General features: G+C 35.8%; 1 protein-coding gene across 2 annotated transcripts in view; it reads left to right on the top strand.

The window, feature by feature from the left end:
- Positions 1-23,635, top strand: part of NPAS3 (neuronal PAS domain protein 3) — a 611,505-nt gene that overhangs the window by 176,015 nt on the left and 411,855 nt on the right. For both annotated transcript variants that reach the window (XM_014942056.1, XM_014942057.1), the window contains one exon: positions 9,903-10,147. In XM_014942056.1, the coding sequence (XP_014797542.1) occupies positions 9,903-10,147 (245 nt within the window). The remainder of the gene's footprint in view (positions 1-9,902; positions 10,148-23,635) is intronic.

Below are 23,635 nucleotides of genomic sequence, written 5' to 3'. Positions count from 1 at the left end.
GCTGTTTGTTCATTTCAGAGTGATTTATTTATGTAGCAACTGCTATTTACCCTAAACTCCAAAGCTTGTATTTAAACTGCTCTGTAATATCTAGCGTATTTAATACGGTATATGAGATAGCTTTAGTCCAGGTTCTCAAATATGCTATCTGGCTTTGCAATTTAAAGTACTGTGTTTACTTCAAGCAGGTAGATGTGACATGCAGTGACTTTATGTCCCTCTTGTCCTCTTGTTTTCCCCATATCATATAATGGGTGCAGTTTTTCATATACTTGTGAGATTGCTAACATTCAGGGCTCTAGTCACAGTCTAGCACACAGTGTACCTGTGCTATTTCTTTGGTTACCCATAGAAATGCTACAATAAAATTGCACTTTTCATCTTAATGCTGAATAAATTACTTCTTTACATATTCGGTAATATATTCTCCTGTCATATAACTCTTGTTATTGTTAATTGGAATTGCTTATGCTCATTGAGGGAGGAATACTTTTCATCCTGTTTTGAATGAAAATCTGTAATCTTGAATTTGTTTCTAAACTTCAGTCATGAGGAGAGCAGTGCAGGAAATTGCTGCTGTTCCACCAAATTAGCTTCTCAGATATCCTTTTAATTGGAGACCATAACTCAGATTCTTAGTATTTTAGGAAGCTGAAGAATACAAATTGAAATACAGATATTTCCAGTAAGGGCTCAGTTCAAAGAAGGCTTTTATACACAGATGAGTCTGCTAACAAATAGCATGTCATATGATAATGAGACCATGTTTTCTTCCACAGTTTCACATTTCCTAACTGCACTGCTGTGAAATAAGTGGAGTGTTTATCTACTCTCTCTTAAACTGACAAATCTCTGCTAGGGACGAGTGTGCCCACTATAGACAGAACATAGGTATACAAAAAAAGTCTAAACTCTCAATCAGAAACACACTGCTTGCAAATGCAATATATTACACTTGTTCAGAACATCCATTTCCGCCAAAGTATTCTGTTTTTAATGTAAAGACTTCAATTTATGTTTAAGAACAAGCAAACTATAGTACTTTGACAGCCGTTCACACTTAATTTCTTTGCATTAAACCAACAGCATTCTTTTCCACAAACATCCATTGTTAGGACAATGCTCTCAGACGGAATTTATGAGAAATGGAATTATGTTACCAAGGAGATAGCATTTACTATAATGAAGAGTAGATCCTAGAAAATGGCCCCTTTTACAGCAGCTCAGAACAGAGCCACAAAAGCAATTGATTGGTCTTGGCATTTAGTCTTATATCAGCTGTGTCATCCATAGCTTCAGGAGTGAGAACACTAATCTGAAGTGACATTTCTGTTCTGGCGGGCTTTTCTGCCCTGATGAAAGCAATTACTTCATTCCTAAATGATAATTTGCAGGAGTTTCAACCACTTTAATTGATAATTTTTTGTTCTGAGAAGTTCAATTGTGAAGTGATTAGCTGATTTGGTAAATAGAAATTTAAGGTGTGAAATGTACAAGTTGCTCCAAGGTAAAGTGCTGTTTATTGGGTGCTGCAAAATTGCTTGATAAAACTGCAGTTTCTCTATTATCACGAGGCTGGCAATTGCTTAGTTCAACATTGGAAGAAAAAAAGATCAAAACACTAGTGTTTTCTTATTGTAGAGTTTGGGTTTGAACTGGTGTATCACAGCTCACTTAATTGTTGCTGTATCAAAGTGTACATTAATTTTAAAAGATTGTGCAGGGCGGCGAGCTTGGAATCCTTAAAAACCTGCCAGGTTCTTATTATTATGTTCTAATGACTCACTTTGGAAGTAAATCCTGTTATTTAACATTACAACAAAGGTGCTTATTGGCGATAAAACATTAAATGTAATGATTAGTTCAAGCACACACAAACCTTTTCCTTGAACCATGTTTACATATTGAAAATAAAATAAAAGAAACCTTTTCTGTCAAACCACAATCTCTAAAAAGCAACCTCAAGTCTCACTGATATAACAGAAAGCTTGGGTTAATATAGGTATTATTTTTTTCATAAGTTGCACATTATTTTTACAATTGTTAAAGTACATTTGGCAAAATGTGTTTCTGCTATCTACAAGGAAAAGAGGCTTTTTAATAGAAACTAGCTCTGTGGTATTTTCCTATATAGTGAAAAAATAATGGTCATTTCATGTGTTAAATGAGAAATATAAAGCAAAAATGAAGGTCAAACTGATTTAGCACATCAAACAGTCTTTGTCAGCCAAGCTTAATGTATCCTGAGTTTGTGGAACAAATGAAATTTTGCTGCTATGTTACACTTTGCTTCCAAACAACCATTACAACTGGTTTTATATATTGTGTGAGCATTAGACCATCAAACAGTGCATCTTTACTGACGTGTTGCTGCAGTGATGATCTACAGCAGCAATCTGCCATTTATATAAGGGCAAAATGTGCATCTATATTTAGTTGTGAAATTGGCCTATTATACTCTTGATGTTTACAGAGGCTAACATAAATTAATGATGACAGCTATGAGCAGTGCATTAGTTAAGCAGCCGAGTTTTTACCTTGAACTTGAAGGTTCCAGCTTTAACTTCCAGCATATACTATACAGCTTTCTTCACACATTAAATAAAAGTCTTCTGAAAACCTTAATTTTTCTTGGACAGCATTAAATGGTTTCAATTGGTGGACTATGCCATCGAAGTTAATGTCAGATAATGGTTTTTGTTTACATTTTTTGGAAAACTTTTGCCCTGTAAGAACAGTGATATTAATGGTGTAGCAAAAATGAACACCCCTGAAAAGGGGTGTTTGCTTGTTGAAAGGGTCTGATTTGACTGTGTTTTAACTTGGTCAGTTGTCAGATATCCCTTGTCTGTTGAAAAGAACAGTTTGAGGAAGGAGTGTGGCTCACTAGGTTATGTACTGCATTTTCACCTGAAAGTCTCCTCATGCAGCTCATGTCAGAGCAAGTATAGATACTGTAGTAACTATAGATTCCAGTTAACTATGACCACAGATCTGACAAGTATGCAGGTGTTCAAAGGTTCACGAGTTAAAATGCTGAAGTCTTTGATGAATTTTTGATGGATGAATTTTTAATACAGGTCGACCTTTTTCCTTTGAGGCTGCATGCTAGATTAATTGATAAATAGTGAGACTGAGCAATGTTCGGAGCTCCTAAGCAAACAAGTAGAAAAATCCATAAAAATCTGCCGCCTGACTTCTCAGATGTACTTAAAAAAGAAAGAAGAAGGTAAAATTTAATGTGGCTTTTGATTCGCCTTCTTTACTCTTTTTTGGAGGTTTTACCCTCACAAAAGTACCCTTCTCTTTTAAATAGCATAACTGTTTTTTATTAGTCTTGAAGTTCTTGTACTCAGTTCAGAAACAATCTGTGTGATAAGGAAGTCTGTGAATAGGACAGCAGAAAAAAAAGTAAAGCAAAGGAAGGGAGAAAACATCAAGTCAAAAAAACTGTCTCAAAAATACCCAAAGTTAGCAAAATGCTGTGTAGAAATTAGAGGTAAACATTAACATATTTTTAGTATCATTTTTTTCAGAACTAATTGAGTTAGTCTTTGGAAGTTGGAGAGGTTTTTTTTATTCTTTTAATTCACGTCTACAGGAACATTAGCTCTTGCTTCATTCTTTTAAACTTGTATCTACTCTACTGAAAAAATAACTGGTTTCATGCGTATTTGTGAGCTTTCTAGAGCATAATATTTAGAAAAACAGAAGAATGATGAAAAACCTTGACAACAGGAGGCTTTAGGCTCCTGCTGCCGCCAGTGATGATGCTTGACTTACTAGACTGGACTTTTCAACTGCAGTATGTGCAATTATGTAGTGCAGGTTACTCTCTTTTGCTTCCTCCATCTTTCCCCCAGTCTATTAAACATTTTTGAAAAAACTCAGGCATAAGAAGAGTTACATAGAAGCAAAATAAATAAATAAGTATTCCAAATAATTGGGTCATTTCAATATTGATGCTATTCCATTGTCTGAATTTCTAATTAAGTGTAATTGTCCTGTTAGATCAGTTAAATGAAACCAGTTTTTTATAGGCCAGAACATGGCCTATGGGTGGCCACCTATAGGTGGATTTGCACATTAACGTAATGAATTACTCAGGCATTAAGAGTCAGCTTGTCTATGTATCTGTTGTTATAAATGGGCTTAACTGCCCTCATTGTTTGCACTGGTCAGCTTGAAGGCCCAGAAAAGATTCTCTTAAAGAATGTGGCTAAATGAGGCAATTAGATGCATAGATTATTCCTGTAATAGATCAGAATGTATAAACATTCATATTAGTTAAATTGTCATACTCATCCTCTACGTTGCATTGGTATGAATACAGAAATGATATAAGTGGATTAGTAAAAAAAAAGAGGAAGGGATCTAAAGTTGATATAAATATAAAAATGACCAAAGTATGACAGTAGTGTATCATGTCATATTAACATAGAACGAAGTAGGAACAAATAAGAGAATCTTTCTAGTGTATAGAATTGCACAAATGCACACCTGTGGACTCAGGAGCAGCATATATTTATTTCCTTATGTAATTATACAGCTAAACTCAGTAGCAAGTAAGCATTCTTCTGTTCTTTATGTTAGAAAACAATGTAAATGGATGGACATACATTGTTCAAAGTCTCATTCAGGGTGTTGACGGGGTTGGATCACTTAGCTCCAGTCAATTCTTTTTTTGCCACAGATTCATTGTGTGCTCTGTTTCACATCCTTTCCATATATCTGATTTCTTTTATGTGAAATAGATATAACATCCGTCTGACTATGGCCTTTGGAGAGTTGGATAATATTCATAGTGGACCTTTTGATCCTTGTATTTAAAAGACTAGACTAATATAAAAATACACACACGTGTGCATATTGCTTCATTCTCTATAAAGCTTGTTATAAACATTATTAGATATTGTTAAGTGTTTTTGTTGTCCTGTATCTGGTTTTGTGGCTACTAATCCATATTGTTGTTAGAGGCTTAAGAAATTCGCTAGTGGTCGATAACAGCTGAATTAACAAGTATGGTATTGTTTAGTATTACAAGAAAAAGCACTCTGTTCTGGTATACTGTTGGGCTTGTAAAGTTTCTCCTGAAATCAGGGAGGGTTTCAATAGAATTATCAAAAATACTGTGTATCCTTTGTGAGAGTTTGCCATACTTCTCTGCTTGTAGTTAATGAAAATGAGAAAAAACTATGATGGCACGCTGCAGACAAGCTGCCCGTTGGCTGGAGACCTTATATCTGGAGCTCAGCAGCCCTTCTGTCCCTCAAACCTTGCTTTATGGCCATCGCCCCCAGTCCAATCTCTATTTACGACCAGTACAGTGAGGCTACCGTAAAACCTCACCCGTGTGGGGCTGGGCAGCAAGAGACTGACATCTCTGAGCAGCTTTGCTTTAGGGGTCTTGCCTGTGTTGAGGTTTAAGGGAAGAGTGTAGGTGAAATGTAAAGGTAAGCTGACTTCCTAAAACTAGGCAAGTCTGCAAAATATCTGCTTCTAAGCTATATTTTTCAAATTGCAGACAGAAATATTTATTAGTAAGCACAACCATTCCCCTGTTTTCATTCAAAATGCAAACTCACGGAATTAAATTATTTCACTGATTTTTACTGCCCAGTCTGAGACACAGAAGTGAGGTATTGATATGCTAAAAAATCCTTGCTAATGTAGGTCAGTGCATCTGTTGATATACTGTAACATGTTTGATTGCCATTATATGCTACAAAAATTAGGAGCTGTGATTGTCCCATCTTTAAAGGGACAGATGATGATCTGTCAGACATGTGGAGGTTGTGGGTGTGCACATAGATATGGATGCGTGTATATGCTTATGAATCTAAAATACATAAAATGATGTGAAATAAAATATGGAGCAGGTTAAGTCTGGAATGACCACAAGCACAATGAAATCACAAGTGAGTTATGAGTACCAATAAAACTTTTATGCAACACCATATTATCATGTCTTCTGCATCTGCTGTGTCTTCAATAGAAGATCTACTTTAGAAATGTTGTGTACACCATTTTAAAATTATATGGTAGTATTTATTGTACCCTTTCATCTGTAAAAGCCAGACCTCCTTTATATCAGTCCATCTGGAAAGACTCTAAAAGGAAAAATAATATATATTTTAGAAACCCACCATCTAAAATAGCATTAGTGCTTTAGCCATTAAATATCCTGTTTATATGTTATTGTGTCTCAGAATTATTAGGAGCTAGTGACTGGAAATCTCTTTCTTGTCTTTAGTGGACTCGGTATATAGAAATTCTTTGAGAGGTACTTTCTTAAAGGAACACATGAAGTTTTGCCATTGTATGATGACATCATCCTTTGATATCGTACAGTGATGCACTCTGATCTGATTATCTGAGCTCCTTCCTTTTCCATAGAATGCAAAGAGGGAGCAATATTTATTTCCCACTGTTACGTCTTGGTACTGTGGATAGAATATATAGGTTTGTTTGTCTGTTGGGGTCCCTCTTTGTCATGTAAGAGCTCTTACATGTGTGATGCTTGCTTTCTTGGTGTTTCTGAATATTTTTGAAATACACTTAGTATAGTTTCCCACACTTTTCTTTTTTCTCATTAGCAGGACAGCCTGCAGGTATTTCTAAGTTTTTGCAGCCTGATACTTTAGCAAGTTCATTTATGTTACCGGGAAACACCTTTAATCCCAATGTCATGTGACAGAGCCCAAGATAAATTTTGTTCCTGTGTCAGCACCACAGCTTCCTTTTGTGAGCTTCACGCTTTTCTCTTCTAGCATCTTCTTGGGATTATCGGTGCCAGCATTTAGCTCTGTTAAGAGCATCTGATGAAGAAGCTGATGTTTCCTATCAGAATCACAGGTGTCAGAGAGGATTAACAGTGATGTTTAGGACATATCTAATGAATTCCTGCATCCTGCTGAGGAAATCACTGCTCCCAAATTAAGGGCCCATTTTATCAGCATAACTGCAGTGTCCGAAACTAAAAGTGTGTTTCCCTAGCTGAATTATGTAGAGTAGAAATTAGAATTTCCACGTACATTTCGGTAGACGTTGTTTCTAAGTTTAGCTTAATGCACTGATGCCAGGAGGAGAGTGCTACGTGTTAACAAACTCCTTGACTTGACTCACTCAGTGAAGCTTCCACAAATGACAATATACTAAATGGCTGTGAGGAAAAACATGTTATTGATAATACTGTTTCTCAGGAGTTTCTTTGTTATGTCCATTATATCATCTCCCCGTCCCTTTGGGGTTTTTTTGATTGTAAATGTTTGAATACATGTAGGTGGCCTTCAAAGGATGCTGTTTATTTACACAGGTAGCCCCACTTTTCAGCTTAACTGGCTTCCATTGCAAACTGTTAGTGATCCAGTAATACATTATATAAGTTTACATTGCAGTATGTTATTCAGTTTCAGTAATCTCCTGAACCCTGTACAGGACTTGTAAATTATGGATTCTGTCTTTGGTGTTGCTAAGGGATATTCTATCATCATTTGGTTTCTAACTTCTTTTAGTTTTACAAGTTGCTGGGATCTGTAATGTTTTTTACTTGTTTTACTAGACATCTTCAAAAAGCCATTTTCTTACACAGGGGTGTAATTAAGTGCTTTGAAAAGAAAGTGTGAACCTGTTGGTGCAGACTTTCAGAGTAGATCTAGAACCTCAGCTTTTCTGGATTCCTGAAACTTGATTTGGGGAATTGAGGTCCTCAGGCTTGGCTTCTAGAGAAAAAAAATGTGATCACAAGTAGTAAAGGCCTTCCCTTGTGCCATAACAATGAGCTTTCACTTGCAAGCAATTCGGCAGAGACACCTGCCTGCTTCTCCTGTATGTTACCATTGTAGCTATTTAACTTGTATAGGGTAATTAGTTGAATTAGTTGGATGGTTCACACAGGGCTTCCAGATTTCTGTATATACAGAAAGTATTTCTATCAGCTATATTTAATGCACATTTTAAAGTATTTTACACATCTATGTTGGCAGGTATTTAAAATTTGAAATTGGACACAAATGCATTCGCAACAAGCGTTCTGGAATCTTATTTTTCACGTACTTTTCTCCTGGAATATAACTTACAAATCTAGCTGCTAGCAGTCTATATAGAGTTCATAAAGGCAAGTATGTACTTTAGTGTGGGATTCAGTAGGATGGTGTATCTTTACCTGTGGATAACAGTGTGCAGTTTCCTCACGTATCTTTATCTCACCCATCCCTATTTCTTAGCCAGGCTGTCTTTTAAAATATAATTGCTATTAGTATAAAATTGTGTAGAGAATATAATTTGTTAAGCATTCTCAGGCAAGTGTGATGGAGGGATTTCATTTGTATTTTAGGGGCCCAGCAGATCTGCCCTTTCAAGTCTGAGGTGGCAGAGACAGCCAGGTGGTTAAGAATATTAAAATAAGAGAACCGCTGTAGTTTAAACTATTTCCAAATTAGAAAGATAGATAAACAAAGATCTCAGTATTAAAGAGGTATTAGATCTGTGTGCCTAAATTCTTTATGGTTTATGATTTGTTTATTGATAAACTCTGGAGTTTCAGGAAGGGTTGTGGAAGCTTGAGAGAAGCGTTTGCTGTTCCATTTTACTCGTTGAATTCTATCTCTATTGTGAACTAACGACTAGTTAATGGAATTGTGGCTGTAACTCCAGCAAATTAATAAATAAACAAACGACGCAAAGGAAAAATAATCTTTGTGAGGGACATGAGCAGCTTCTAGTCACCTTACACAGTGGGCAGACACCAACCCCAGCATCAGCACCAGCCTCTATGCACTGTGGTAGAGGTATGGTCAAGCTTATCATATCCTGAGTTGAACACTCTGTCTCAAAAAAAGAAGTTGTAAACCTCTCCTTAAAAACAAAAGAGGCAACATCCGTTCTTTGTATTATCTACACATTGACTCCTAATCTTTTGGAAAGTGTACTGTACATTTCTTTGTCTGCCCCAAACCATGCAATAATAAAAAAGTTAATTTCTTTTCCCTTGCAAAGCTGGGAAACTTGAGTTTCCTTTGAGTTTCAGGGAAAGATGAGGAGAATCACAATGTGCATTCAGCAGTTTTACACCAATTAAACAAATAGCCCAGGAGTAAAATCTGAATTACCTTTAGATGTTTCATATGGGTAGTAGTACATGATACAGGACTAAATTAACGTCTTTGCATTTCCACCTGCTCAATGTAAAGCAGAAGGTCTTTTCTGTCCAAAAAGTTGTCAGTCTGACACACATGTGGTAGTGAATTGCAGTCAGAAATGTGAAGCACATAACTGTATTAACTGCTCGCTCACCCTCTGACAAGGGTTGCTGTTCCCACAGCAGGATGGCTGAACATCTTATAAAAAGCAGCTTCGTGAAATTCAGGAAGGTTTACGTTATTATGCCAGACTTAAACTTCTATGGCTCAGAAGCTGCTCTACAACCTGTTTGGTCATCTTGGCTGCACTGCAGCCCCTGTCAGAGGTGACACATGCTTCAGTCATCTGTTTTTAACCTTTTCTCAGGAATCAGAATTTGGCACAAATTTAGACAAAATTGTGTTACAGCGGTCAGGAGAGGCAATGGCATGTATGCAGAAAAATCCCACATGTACACAGCATTCTTGGGAGTCTTTTCTTGTGACTGACAGCAGAAAAAAAAGGGCAGGCTAAGAAGAAAGGGGCTGAAATGAGTTAGGAGTACTTACTTAATATGTTGGCTACCACTGAAACTCAGATATTATCATTAGTTTTAATCATTCAAAGACTGGAGTACCATTAAATATATCCTGAAGTCTGTGCATCCATACAAAACAGTACTTTGAAAATGTGATAATCTGTATAGCGTGAAAAAACAAATTGGTTAAATGTGACAGAGCACTAATATTGATGAATGTCCTACTTTGTTTATTTTCTTTCAGTTTACAAGCTCTGAGGAAGGAGAAGTCCCGAGATGCTGCTCGCTCTCGCCGGGGAAAGGAGAATTTTGAATTCTATGAGTTGGCAAAGTTGTTGCCACTGCCTGCAGCCATTACCAGCCAGCTTGACAAGGCATCCATCATCCGACTTACAATTAGCTATCTGAAAATGAGGGACTTTGCTAATCAAGGCGATCCTCCGTGGAACTTGAGAATGGAAGGACCTCCACCTAATACATCAGTAAAAGGTATGGAGCAAATATGTTGTATAGTATCGAATATGGCAGCCTTTAGTAACCTCTGAATTGAAATTTTTACCATCATCCTTTCTTCTTTCCCTGCATATCAAATCCTTTAAAGGGATACAAATGTGGAAATCTGAGGTCTGCATGAGAAAGACACCATGTGAAGGTGAAATAAACCTCTTACTTATTTTTTATTTAACAACGAACCTATTGATGTAACTATTACAGCTGTAAGTCTTCTGGGTGGCATAAACTACAGTGTTTAACATTATCTAGTGATGACTGTGTTGCATTATTCTAGTATTTTGTATAAGAAAGCATTTGAGAGGAGCACAGCATTATTCCTTGATTTGAGGACTCAATCTCTTAATTTGCTGGCTGAACCTTAAAGGCAGAATCATGTACTTCTGAAGTTTGAGAGCATCACATTCAAATTTTTAAATCTTCAGGTTAGAGACTAGGATTTTATTTATCATGTTGTAATGTGTACAGAAATTATTTTGACTTCTGAGCCACTAGGCATCTATCAACATTTCAGCCAAAATAGACCGTTTTCAATAATAAGCATCCTCTTTTCACGCTCAAACAAGTAGTTGGGCAGCAAAATCAATGTTTTAGACATGAAAAAAGTCAGGTAATAGAGGAATGAGACAGTTATTTTAGAGACTGGCTGCATGTTGCTTCTATATAGAGTTTCCAATGACTTGTGTAAACTGGAGATTTTTTTTTTGTAGTTTTTTTTTTTTTACTCATACTACTTATGTAGCTAAGTGTGATCTTGCTGTCTGATAAGTATTTTAAATTGGGAAACAAGTTGCATTAGCAGAACTTAAAGTTACCAAAACCTAGGAATTGTGGTTGTCCTGGCTTTGACTGCACAAAAAGCTACCCAGTTTTATTTTAGCTACTGATCACACATTTTGGAGGAAACATATTTTGGACAGAGGCAGATGAGATTTGAGCTTGAAAACTTCAGTTTTCTTTTTTTTCCCCACATGTTATGAAACTTAAAATCTTAATCTGCAGTAAAATAGATAGACTGTACGTAGCATGAGGCAAAAGAAAAAGCCATCTTTAAGGGTGGAGGGGAATAGAATCTTATTTTTCAGCCCACAATTACTCATGAAGGGTTACTGTTATTGGTGGCGCATAGGGCTTTTACCTGCTGTTCCATTTAAAGATATTAATATCATTTAAGGAAAATTATAATTTTCAACGGATGGAGATAGGTATGGAAGGCAAAAACCAAAGGACTTTCAGGCTGATGATTTAGTAGCAGGACATATTTGCGTCATTTCATGAATTTCATTTATATTATCTGCCACATCATATATAATTTTCATGGAGTCAAAAAAAAAAGGTAATAATTGCATCATCCAGAGCATGAGTATAACATGGTTCATCAGGCTTCTGATATAATATGCAAACGTTCCCCATTTTTTCAGGATGAGAGTTTATTCTCAGGCAATTAAACAGTGTTTCAAGGTGGATGTAGAGTGGATTCTGCTGTACGATCTATGATCTGTCTGCTAAAATAAATAATTCTTCCCAAAATTCCTAGCTAGCAGACATACAGTGCTTCTACAAGCTGTCCTGTATTTTAGGAAGTCTGATCTCTGCAGATCTCTCTGTATGTTTTCAGAGTATCTGGGATCTGTTTTTCATTATCCTCTTGTGGAATATATACCTGAATAGTGAAGCTTCTTTTTTGTGCAAAGATTCTCATGAAGAAAAGAATTTTAAGGGAGAATGAAACCTTATTCTTGGACAACAGCATAAATTGTCTGGCCTAGATTAATGTGCTTTTCCCTATTAAAAAAAATAGGTAAACATTTAATACCTTTTCACCCTATTTGATGTAATAATCCTGCTCCTCTATGTCTGGTGACATAGTTTCCATTCCCCTAGGCATAAGGGGTGTGGGGAAGCTGAGAAGGATTTTTGCCTTTTTTTTTTTTTTTCTTCCTCCCCCTGTTTGAGTTTTTAGCTTTATACTAACTAGGATTGTATTATTTGTGTGTTAGCATAGTGAAATAATGCTTGATGAAACAGTGTTTCATTATATAAGAATTCCCCATTAGCAGGTCTAACTGTATAGTACAGGTATGTTTTATTACTTCACCAGTTCTCTCTACATAGAAACCTGTTAACACAATCTGATCAAACATTCATGAAATTACATTAAAAGAAATTCGTTTTCATTTATTAAGGTCGCTTTTTGCTGCCCTTGAAGAAGTTCACATGGATAAACAAGCTCACATAAATAGCTTGCAGCTTCATGTGAAGTATAGTTGATAATCCTACAATAAAACACCAGACATTATATTTTGTGCGTGCCCAAGCAATCTTCTGAATTAAAGGTATTTGGAAAATTGGAAAATTATGTGAGAAGTACTTATGTTGTGTAGGCAACAGCTTGTTTGTTTTTTTTTTAACTTCTTCCCCCAAATGTGTTGGTCTTCCTGTGTTAATAATTAAATCTCAAAGCTTAAATTTGTCCCCCAGTACTGTACAGCACTTTAATCGTTTTAATTTCGTATTTCAGGAAGGTCCTTTACTCTGCCTTGAATTTATCACAGCTTTTCTTAAAAGTCTATAAAGGCTGATGAGTTTGTTTCCTTATGCCTATTGTGTAGCGATCACTACAAGTTGTGCTTGCAAATGAACACTCAGGCAACTCGATATAATATTTTCAGAGTCAATTACTTCATGGAAATATCTTGAGCAATTGGAAAATAACAGATAGTTTTCGCCATTATTTTAGAAATATCTGTATTGTTATAATGCAGATCAAATCTACAATGAACATTATGCATTATTCAAGAAGTGACCAGGCATTCTCAGCAGTGTTTCAGCTAAATAACTGATGATTGTAACCTTTAAAGAAATCTCATTGTGGTGACTATTGGTAAATCATTTCTCCATTCATAGTAATCTTTATTTAGAGGCTATCTAGAAACCATTATATCTTTTATTAATCTTAAAAGCAATAGCCAATGATTTGACATTTGCTAAAAATGGATAAATTTTCCATCTTCTAATACATCAGACTTCAGTCAATTTTTGAGTACATTGTCTAAGGTTTTCTGTAAGTAGGAAGTATGAGTCCTTGTAAACAAATACACACAAAACTAGCAGTAGATGAGTCTAAAGATTACAGTTCCTAAAGACCAGGACACGATTCTCATATGACAGAAAAGAATGAAAAACTTCTTTAGAGTAAGTAAATAAAATTGCTGTTCTTTGCTTACTACACGCAATATATTATGAATAACAGTACTATTCTCCTCTGTTTCCATCCCTCCAAAAGTCTTTGTTTGACATCCAGTATTTAATGGGTATGTTTTGATGAGAACAGTGAAGGAGCTGCTGATCAATTTTTTGCACTCAAAGATAAGTTTTTTGAAAGTTCTGATCTGGTAATAGATGTATTTTTATGGTATATACCAATGGTTCAGCCAGTAAGTAGTGCTTTACGTGGTATGGCATTTGAAGTCCTTTAGTGCATTCTGATTTCTGACCCATACTAGGCCCTGTAGTCCTTTTCCAACACCAAATTCTTGTGAGAATCTTCATATTTTGGAATATAGTCTTCAAATGATCGACTACAAATTTCTTTATATTTTTTTAGCACAACTTGTTGCTGAAAGCATTCAAAGGTCATGCAGCTTTTTATATTCTTCTCTGCTATGTTATAGGTGTTCTTACCAAGCCATATTTTCTTCCTATTTTTCAAGTGAAGAGAGGAAGGGAGAGGAGGAGTGTGAGGCACTGTGGTGTTCTCTGGTGTGTTGAATATGTTTGGCTGATGTAAAGTCATGCCATGTATTTCCTTTTTGGGTGATCTTTAGGACACTGGTACTATCTTGGAACCACCCTCACTATAAAAAGAAGGCTCAGGTCTCTTTGTCTTGAACAGAGTTCCCAGCACTTGCCATTTCTGTTTCTTTTGAAGCAGCAATTTAGTAGTCTGTGCCAAATTTTGCAAACTTTTGTCCTGGAAATTTGCCATGATAACATCAAAAATAGTTATTAGATGTTCATTCTTTTTTAGCTGAAGTGAGGTGTTCATTTCTGTCTTTGGAGATACAAGTGTTTGTGCAAGGTCATGAGTCTGATTTCTCGGTGAATGACATGACACATGGAAACTAGCATACCTAAGACAACTTTGGGCATGTCTTCTGTCTCAATGAAAAAAAGTAATTGTCGGATTATCCACAATCTCAAATTATAAGTGGGTTTATTGTGAGCTTTTATTTTTAAAGCTAATTTTTAAAATTTTATGTTATATAAGTAAAATACTCTTATCTTCTGCTGTAAGAGAAGAGGTGAATGACAGATTCTAGGTGAGGAGTGAAAAGGACTTCAGTAGGTAGCACTGGCCGGCTGGTAGGTTGCGTGAATGTCACTTTTTGTTTAGCCATGTCTACTTTTAGTGCTACATGTTCTGCAATTAGGTAGTTTTACACATCTGTGTTCTGGAATTAATATATGTCAGTATGAAAAGAAATCAGATGCTGTCAAAAGTGTTTGTGGTGAACTGAATTTTTTCTTGTCCAGTGTAACTAAATATGACTCTGACATGTTGCTTGCAATAAGGCATTCAATGTTACTTCAATTCTGCAATGGTAATGAAATAAATTTTTTTGTATTATAATCACAGGAAAAATTATGCCTTAAAACAAAATTACACCTGTTTTCTTCAAACTGGCATATTTTTCAAAGGATCCACTATCGACATAAACAAAACATATAAGTACAGGTTGAAAAAGAACTTAATGTCTTATCATACTATGGAACTTGGGGATGAGAAAATAAATCCAGCACTTTGAATTCTCTGGGAAAGAAAATGAGCAATAATGATAATTGGAAAGTATGGTAATTGTTATCCCAAATGTCAAGTGGGATTACTTTCATTAATTTAAATACCTTTTTCTAATAATTTTTATGCTGGATATGTGTGCATTTTCAAGAGATAAATAAGTGGTTCTCTTCTAAATGATATCATTGTGGAAACCCTTTAAATAACATTACCTGTTGTTAGCCTTTTCTATTTTAAGCTGATTGTCGTCTTCTGAGCAGGAGATGCAAGGTAGTACAAGCCTTTTCCTGCCAAACCACACAAGCCTTCCACTAAGACCAACCTTCTCTTCTGAGCCACTACACGATTCTGTCTCAGGGAAGCCATCTATAGGGACAAAGAAATAAGAATTATTTTCTTACTCAGTGTTTGTGGCCTAAGACTTTGTTTTTCATTGTTGGACATGAAAAGGTCGATCAAATGAAAAAAACATAATGCAGGTGAATTATCTGCATTATGGCAGTATTGCTTGTTAGGAAAAGGGTCTCTGAACCTGGCCATCTCACTTTGTCTGGAATTTCTCTTGTGGTGGAGAATTCTTGATAGCCCTGTAATTTATTTCTCCCTTCTTGCAGGCACTTTTCTTATGAGAACCTGATTCCTGTTTATGTGTAGGCCACTATAAAGTGTTCTGACTGCGTACCAGAGTCAAACAGTGATGGTAAACATAATGTCTCTCCATTGTAAACCTGTTTGTGGCTGTAGGGGCAGCCCAGCCATACGAGTAGGCAGCTTAGTCATCGACCTATTACAAAGGTTAAAGAAAAAGAGAATTAGGTGTTGTTTGAATGTAGGAAATGAGTGCTGGAAATTTCAGACAGTCAGTGGTAAAACATTAATGTTCTTTGTGAGAATTATTGATGGTTTCTAGTATGAAAGATATAGAACCCAAAATGAGGTAGCTCTGTTTGAATCTCATTGTGATAGATAAGATGAATTGAATAGTGGACTTGGAGTTGGTGGTTGCCTAGTGACAAGTGATCATGACCTGATTGCTTTCAATCTCTGCAAATGGAGGAGGGTGCCCACCAATATACTCGGTGCTTTTGAGGGACTAATTGCCTAATGGGGAAACTTACGTGTGAAATTGATTGTGAGGAAAAGTTTTGATGAAAAAATTAGAATACAAGTTGTCTAGAACTCTTAAAGAAAAATTTATCCTACGCACCTGAAAATTATAGAACTGCATGCTTTTTCAGAATGAAAGAGAAATCAATAACTTGAAAAACCATGTATGTTTATTTATGTAAAACTTTGGAAAAAGGGAAATACGTAGGAGTTAAAATAAACCGGAATGTCTGAGGTGAGGAAAGTGGACAAAGATGAGCAGAGACATTAAGGAAAAATCTAGCAGGATGAGAAAAATTAAAGAAAAATTGATTTGATGTGTATTAGAAATTGGAAGAATTCTGGCAACAGTATATGCTCATTACAATAAAGTGTAGTAAAACATCTACTGATGCAGCAAATGGAGGAGAGTTGGATACAGGTTTCTTTTAAGTGCTTGCCTGTACAGAATCCATTCTCCATGTCTTTATAGTTTTGGTTACTGTTGACAGCAGTGTTCAGGGAGCATATGCAATCATACTCATCAACAACACAAAACCTTGGGGAGGAGAATTCTGCTGTCAGAGTTCATAGTTTGTAGGATATGGCAGTGTTTAGGTTTACAGTTGGACTCAATCTTAAAGGTTTTTTCCAACCTAAATGATTGTATGGTTCTATGATTCTATATCATATCTTCTTAATTAAAAAGGGATTATTATAGCTCATTGTGGGTTTTGTCGTCTTGTTAGTTCCTCCTTGCTTCTCCCTCAAGCTCCTCATGCAAAAGTATTCTGTAGCTGGAATCCAAATTCTGGAGTCCCAAGCGTAAGGCTCCAAGAACTGCCTGCTCTGTGTTTGAGTCATACATGATGAAGTCTACCTCTGTCTTTTCTGCTGGGGAAACAAGATCTTTCTTTAGTGTATGGATCAAACTTTAAAAGTCCTTGAAAAACAAAAAGGTATAATTCTTAGATATGCCAAAAAACAGCAGATCTTCCAAACAGAGTGGGGAAACCCCTGACATTTCAGTAATATCCACTGGCATTGCTGTGCTGTGATTGCCACAGTTCTGTGTTGCTTTGATAGATCACCCACCATGGTACAAACAAGGGACTCTGAAACTCTTGAGCATCTTCGTCCTGAATCCCAGCTTGCAGCGTTTCTCAGTTATTCCAGAACTGTTGAATAAATTGTCTTTTATGTGTTCTTCAGACAAGGATTAGGATGCCTCTGATATCAGCCTGATACAATTTTCAGCATCATCCATTTTTTGCAGTGCTGGTGTTGTGAAGTTTGCAGTACTGAGCTGTCTTAGCCTCAAAGCAGTTGTAGGCAAAATATTGGGAAAATTCCTCCAGTAAAGGGATAAAAATAAGAGCGTATATTTTTTCAACAAACATGGATAAATGCAAAGTAAATCTCATAAAACAAACCCAGCTTCACTGTCTGAAATGTGAAGTCCAGTTAACTAGGACTAGTTAAAATTGTATACTGAAGGATTTGTAACGTGTATGTGATAAGAACTATAGTTTTAAAATACTGGAAGAACCAAGGCAAACAAATTAACTGTATAAATGATTGATCTTGGAAAACAGATTGAAGTGAAAGTTACTATTAAGAAAGAAGTTTCTGTGGTTTTCTGCAGAAACCACTCTGGGTATGATCATCAATGAACTGGGAGTAACATCGCATAAGTGCTGATTTAAAATTTGCAAATTACAATGATGTTTGGAACATAGATAATATTATCTGTGCAGTTTAGTAAATCAAAACTCCTAAAATTTATTTACTTTAGTATCATGAAATGGACATAATAATAATTATTATTATTCTTATATTCATTTTTATATTTGCTATTCTAAACATCAGGCTACTCGTTGTTGCTTTGTAATTAATTTTTTTACAAGATTTTGAAGGGTTTGGGGTTTCTTGTGATGCAACAGGAATAATGGGAAAAGCATTTCAAGTTCCACTCTCCTTTTTTGCATGAACAAAGGCATAAAATGAACCTGCCTGATCCTTCCAGTTCTGCTAGCAGAAATGATAGAATGATTTAGTTTCTCATGGTGCTTTATTTGTATCGTAAAAAGTTCTATCCATCACTTCTGTGGAGACACAAAACATTTACTGCTGGTAACAAATTAATACTCTCTCTAAAATATTGTCAATCAGATGTCAGTTCCTGGAAGAGTTGTTTATTGCTAGAACATCACCTTACAACTTAACAATTAAATAGGAAAACAACCAAACAGTAAGTGTTTTTAAGAGAAAGGAAATAGAACAGGTGACTTTAATGGTTTTTTTCTTATTCCCAGCCACTACTGTATTTCCATTCTATTACAATGCCATCCATCTTCCTTTTTCTCTTCTTGTGCTGTTACACACACCTGGTCATTTTTGCATTTTCATTATGTTCTGTTAATCTGGTATATTTTTCTTAGCCATGGTTGTTGGTTTTTGGGGGTTGGTTTTTTTTTGTTGTTGTTTTTTTGAGTCCGTAGCTGGAACACCGAATATGCACAGTCTTCCTCTTGTACTCAGCTTCCAGTGTTCACTCTCTCCTTTTTGTAGTCTTGCATTTTTCTCTATGTGTTTGCATTCTCGTTGCAGTCTTGGTAATGAAAACAACCTGGTGAAGAATATTCATGCTTAAAAGAAAACCAAACAAGTTTTTAACTTTTTACTTCATTCTTTCTTCCTTCAGTGTGCACGTCTTTCTGTGCACAGTACATTCTGTGTCATTCAAAATTCAGAGTTGAGAAAGTACCCTCCTCATTCCAGCTAAAAGACGGTGACTGTTGTCATTATAATTCGTGGCTGAGAATATTAATAGTATTGATGCAAGAGCATGGGCTTCAGACTTGCGGAGGTAAATATGTCAGGAGGAGAATAGTATCGACAGTTGCATTGGCTCTCCAACCTTGGCAGTGATTGTAAAATAAGTCAGGAAAAACTTTCAAACTAAAACGAAGTTAATTTCTTGTCATTCTGTCATTTTCATCCAGTAGAAATTTCTGTGTAAAAGTCAGTGCCACAACAGTCCACTTTTCCAAAGCTCTTAATAAAATGTTTCCATATGATTTTTACATTCATGTTTTATGTTGCATGGGTTAGCTCCAGGTGGTCTTTTTTAGAAGCATGAATATCTTAAATTATATGTGCAGTCTACATAACTTTTTCAAATAACGCACATGATGGGGTTAGCCAATTACAGATGTGCAATAAATCCGGTGTGCCAAAAGCGCTTGTTCTGCTTTTTGCTTTTAGTAATCAGAAACAGACAAAAAGTAATCACTGCTGTAGTTTTTGATATGTAAAATGAAAAAAGGCTGTTGCTATCTGCAGATTGCAATATCTGATAGAACTTTTGTTTGTCTTTTTATTTGTCCTTTTCTGAGCAGAAGAAAAGTGGCATTAAGAGAATTTTGGACAGAGACTCGGTAAAGCTTAATATTGTAGTGCTCCATTTTGCAAATGAAAGTGGTTGAGGAATGAGATCTTGTGGTTGGATTTAACAGTTTCAGTATAGCTATCATACTTTAGTCTCCTCAGCTGAGCAAAGAACGTAAGCACATACTTAAAGACCTGCTAAATTCAATAGAGCTTAGCCTTTGTTTCTTCTATTAATGTAGTTTATTGGTTTTCTGGGTCATCAGAACTTCTACCGTGTATTTTCAGTTCAATGACTGCTTCTTTTAGACCTTGTTGAGTCTGTTGTGGAGATAATAAATACATCTGTATGAAGACCTGAAGAAATAGATTAATCAACTGATAATGAATGTAGCAGAGATCTTAAAAAAAACAAACCCCCACGAGAAACCCCAGAGAGGAGGCTGTGTCCTTATTAGTACGCAGACATGAGGAAACACAGAAGTGTAAACGAATGGGCTTTCATAATATTTATTTTACCAAGAGTTACATCACTATATATTATGAGTAAAAAGTTATGACTCAATGAAAATATTTTGTCTGAAGTTAAAGAAAGCACACAATTATTTTTTTTTTAATGGAAAGAGTAAATCTGTGTTTCCCATCTTGTATGTTTGCAGTTTTATATTTACTAGTATTTTCCAAAGTGACTGTACCAATATTTGGAGTAAATAATAGTCAGAACCGTGGAAATGAAGTTTGAAGTATATGGATTTAATAATAATTCTTATTTTTATTTTAGATACCTGTGGTCAACAGAGTGAGATTTAGATCCTGAAGGTAGACCCAGCAATTTTAAAAACCAAAGTGCAGTGATTTTATGTCTATATAATATGCAAGTATAACCACGGTCTGACCAAAGTTTGACCACAATATCAACGGAGCTTAATTTCTGCAACTGTTCTCTTTGAAGCCAGAGGAAGGAAATAGAGTTTCCACCAAATCCCTATGCTCTTGTGGTCTCCCATTTCAATCAGGGATATAAAGTAGAATACAATGAATCCATAGTAAAGACTTTCCCAGGACATTAGAGAGATCAGTAAAAACTGTTTTCATTAGCTGTCTGTAATTAAAGAACACTCTTCATAGAGAGCTTACAATTTAGAGAACATGTAAGCCACTATATCTATCCAAGATTGCAAGCAAAATAAGAATCTCCACACAGTGGGGGACTTAGGTGTTGTCTTAAAATATTGAGCTCCCTTAAGAAACATATTTTCTGTTTATTTGCTAGCTTTTAAGCCAAGGTGAATATTTTTGCTTTTAATCTCAAAGGTTTTAGTCATCCTGTGATTTCTGTTCCTGAGGAAGGAAGGAAAAGCAAATCCCTAATAAACTAAACTCCAGTTGTTCCACAGTCCTCCTCATAAATGGAGCTGTTAGAAAATGCTTACCTGAATTTCAGTGCTTGAGCACGTCACTCCCTGTAATTCTTACTTACAGAGTTAGCTGAGTGCATCTGCACAAGCATGTGTGTGTTGTCACTTTGCATTCTACTTGTATCATATAAAAATTGTTTTTGCTTTGCTTTGCATGGGGTGGTACCACATGCAAGTACAAAATTCTGTGTCTTATTTCATCATCTGGAAAGTCATTAAATGCATATTCAAAATCATAAAAGGAAGAGGAAGAAATACTTTTGTTCACATTTTTGTACATACAGACAATTCCCAAACATTACCTATAGCAAGCAGAATAATATTGTCAATATCACTTCAGATTTTATAGAAAAACACAGTTGTGCAGAGGTTTAGGAAAAATTAGGAGCTGGTTGTTGGTTTGTTTTGTTGTGTTGTTTTTTTTTTCTTTTTTAAGTATATATAACATTTCTACAACTATCAGAGCAACTCTACATTTATATATCCCCTTTCAAATTTGAATTGCTGTGTATGCCAGCTGTTTCTCATCCTCTTGATGAAGCAGAACAGTGCTGATAATGCTAATAGAGAAATTGAGGCATATACAGATTTAGGGCTAGCTTTTCAAAAGAGCGCAGCACCCCAACTGGGGCCAGATTTCAAAAGATCTCTGATCCTATTCAGCAACAAAATAAATAGCCAGATTTTCAAAAGATTTCAGCACTTTGGTAATCTGATCATAAGAAGCAGCTGCTGAGCACATTTGCAAAGCCAGCCAAGAGTGACTTGTTCAGTATCACATGAGAAGTGTGTGGTAGAGCAGGGAACAGAACCCTCTTCCCGTGTCCCAGGACTGAGAGTCCAGTTCTTAAGCAGTAATGCTATCTTCATGTCCTTTGCAAGAATACTGTATTTAATGAGCTTTTCATTAGGAAATGGAATCCATGTCTGTGAGGAGATAGTTTTCAGAATAACACTAAGATTAACACTCAGGGTAGGTAATGCAGCAATCAAATAGGAGGAATATTGCTAATCCATTTTATATTGAATCTCTGTGTTGTATTGTCTTAATTAGGTGTATCTTATAAAAAGAAAAGGTCTATTCAGTACTTTTTAAAGATTTCATAGTCCGTTGCCAATCTTTTAAGTGTCACAAGAAAAAAAATAGAGTACTTAGGTATTCTAAAAAAACATACAGAATCCTGTAGCAAGTATATTTTATAGCAAGTCCAGGTCTTATTTTCTGTGGACTTCCACCCTCATACTGCATTCTGAGGGCACAGTGTTTATTTTTGTTTACATTTTAAATGTTTGTTTCTGTCCCTTTCTAGAGGTGAAGAAACAGGGTGTTTAGATTTCTTTTTCTGAAGAGACATATTTTGGTCATTTATTTAGATTTTAGCACACTTTTTTTTTTTTACCCTTATACGTCAGGCTGTTTGTACGTACTTTGTGCTTAAACACTGTTGCTTACTCTTCTTCTCCTGCTCCCTGTAGTTTCTATCTCTGTGTTCTTTTTTTTTTCCCTCCGCTATTTTTTGGTGCAACATCCTATCCTGAAGACTTAAAGGACAAGTTTTCCTTTCACAAATATTACTAAGGAACTGAGAGGAAAATTAACAGCTCACCTACCCTCATCATATATTTTGCTTTTGTAACTGGTTTCTTCAATAGCCTCATGGAGGCTGTTGATTCTCGAACAACCTCATTAAACATAGAGGAACTGTATTCTTCATACAGACAGCTATGTTGAGAGGTCATTTGGCAGTCTTGAGACTAAAAGCTCCAACGTTTTACAACGTCTTTATATTGACTCACCCATCACTAGCTTGGAGTCAGCCCAACAGATGTTCCTTGGGTAGAAGCATCAGGCAAAGCCAGTGTTCAAACAGCTTTCCAGTGTGTGCTTACTGGCAGTTTTTATGTAATTTGGTCTCCAGCAGTGATGATGCCAGACAGTGAACATGGCATGGGATGATCTTTGAAGATTCCCATATCTGTCCTGAAAGGGTTCTTATTTCACTTGCCAAACAGGAAGATGAATTTTGGAGACAGCCTCCGTTAGTTTGAACTGAACTGCACACAAAGGATAGATACAATGGTCATTAAATGATTGGTCCTTGAAGTGCAGAGCACTTGTAGAATTGTTTTGTTGAGGTACAATGTTGAGCAGCTGTGATAAACATCCAGTCTGACTTCTTGCAGACCCCAGACAAAGAACCTCATCCAGTATTTTCTGCATCTGTTTGAGATACAGGTTTATCTCTTTGGAAAGTATCTAATGTTGATGTAAAGCATTTAAATGATAAAGAATCAACTACATCCCTGGGCAGATTGTTCCAACGGTTAATTACTGTCACTGTGAAAAAAGTGTGCCTCATTTGTAGTCTTATTTCAGCTTCAGCTTCCAAACACTGGATCTTGTTATGCCTTTTTCACTAGATTAATGAGCTGCCTACTGTCAGAAATCTCTTCCACATGTAGGTATTGTGATCCTCTTAACCTTCTTTTCAGTAACTAAATAAATTGAGCTTTCCTAGTCTTTCACTATAGGGAACGACTTTCAGAAGTCTAATCACTCTTGTAGCTCTTACTTGAGTCCTATCCAATTTTCTAACATATTTTCAGAGTGGAAGAAACCACAGCTGAACACAATATTTCACTAACAGTGTCATAAATGCCTAAAGTAAAAATTGCAATATCTTTTCCAGTCTGATATTCTTTGGTTTATCCCAGTGAAAAATACTTCATATGCATTTTGATATAATATGAGTGGCTTTTTTTTTTTTTTTTTTT

The sequence above is a fragment of the Calidris pugnax genome, unplaced genomic scaffold, assembly GCF_001431845.1.
Source record: "Calidris pugnax isolate Ruff unplaced genomic scaffold, ASM143184v1 scaffold56, whole genome shotgun sequence".
Classification (NCBI taxonomy): domain Eukaryota; kingdom Metazoa; phylum Chordata; class Aves; order Charadriiformes; family Scolopacidae; genus Calidris; species Calidris pugnax.
Note: the sequence above shows the minus strand (reverse complement) of the source record. Positions and strands in the feature narration are given on the sequence as shown.